Raw genomic sequence first — 915 nt, forward strand, 5'->3', positions numbered from 1 at the left:
TGCCCACCCCCCCCCTCCAATTCGGGTCCCTCTGGGGCCACGTCCCCAAGCCCTGTTGCCCCCCCAGCTGGGGTCTCACTTGCTCTTCTTGAGGGCCGTCTCCACGTTCTGGCCCCGGTGCTTGCGGTAGAAGTCGATGAAGGAGAAGGGCAGGGAGACGTTGAGGGGGCTGGTGCGGGAGGGGGCTGCCGCCCGCTTGCGGGCCTCGAAGGCGATGGTCAGGTCCACCCAGGCGGCCGGGCGCTTGGCCTTGAAGGTGGCGATGAAATCCTCCCCGAAAATGTGGCACAGCAGCTTCTCGAAGGCCAGGTCCACCCCCACCGCCCCGTAGGGCCCCCCTGAGGAGGGGGGTGGGGTGGGTCAGGCAGCGTCCCCATGGCACACACACCCCCATGTTCCCCAGCACCGTGTCCCCACACCCCCCAGGTGTCACCAAGCAAAGCTTGGGGTGCTTTCTGTGCAAGACCGCGGCCCCCCAGCCCCGCTGCAGCCCTTCTGTGGGGGGATCAGGGTGGGGGGACGTGGAGGGGAGCCCCCCACCCAGGGCTGGACCAGGGATGGGTCCTGCAGTGGCAGGAGGGCACGGAGATGTCCCCCAGGAGCAGGCAGAGGGTGGGCAGCGTGGCTGCAGGGACAGCGGTCCCCTGGAGCAAAGGGGACCCTGTCTGGGGTCCCTGGGTGATGCTGGGGGGCTTGGTGCCTCCCTCCATGGCGTGGCTCTGCCAGGCAGTGCCAGGGCTTTCCAGCCCCATGCCCGGCTCGGGCTGGTGGCTGTCACCGTGTCTGGGGGTACACGACCATCACATGCCAAAATCTCAACCCCAGGATGGGCTGAGGCCAGGGGCTTCGCGTGCCCCCCGGGACCGGGGTGGGAAGCCCGTGGGCACAGGCCAGGCCAGGTCCCACAGCCCAGGC

The 915-nt window shown here is 69.3% G+C and overlaps 1 protein-coding gene across 1 annotated transcript in view; it reads right to left on the reverse strand.

Annotated features, from left to right (window-relative positions):
* LOC104126879 (heat shock 70 kDa protein 12B-like) overlaps positions 1-915 on the reverse strand; it is a gene marked incomplete at its 3' end in the record, with an annotated part of 11,192 nt that overhangs the window by 739 nt on the left and 9,538 nt on the right. The window contains exon 6 of the mRNA XM_035894960.1: positions 80-342. Coding sequence (XP_035750853.1) covers positions 80-342 — 263 coding nt within the window. The remainder of the gene's footprint in view (positions 1-79; positions 343-915) is intronic.

This window comes from Egretta garzetta, unplaced genomic scaffold, assembly GCF_000687185.1.
Source record: "Egretta garzetta isolate BGI_Z169 unplaced genomic scaffold, ASM68718v1 scaffold1585, whole genome shotgun sequence".
In the NCBI taxonomy this organism is placed as follows: Eukaryota; Metazoa; Chordata; class Aves; order Pelecaniformes; family Ardeidae; genus Egretta; species Egretta garzetta.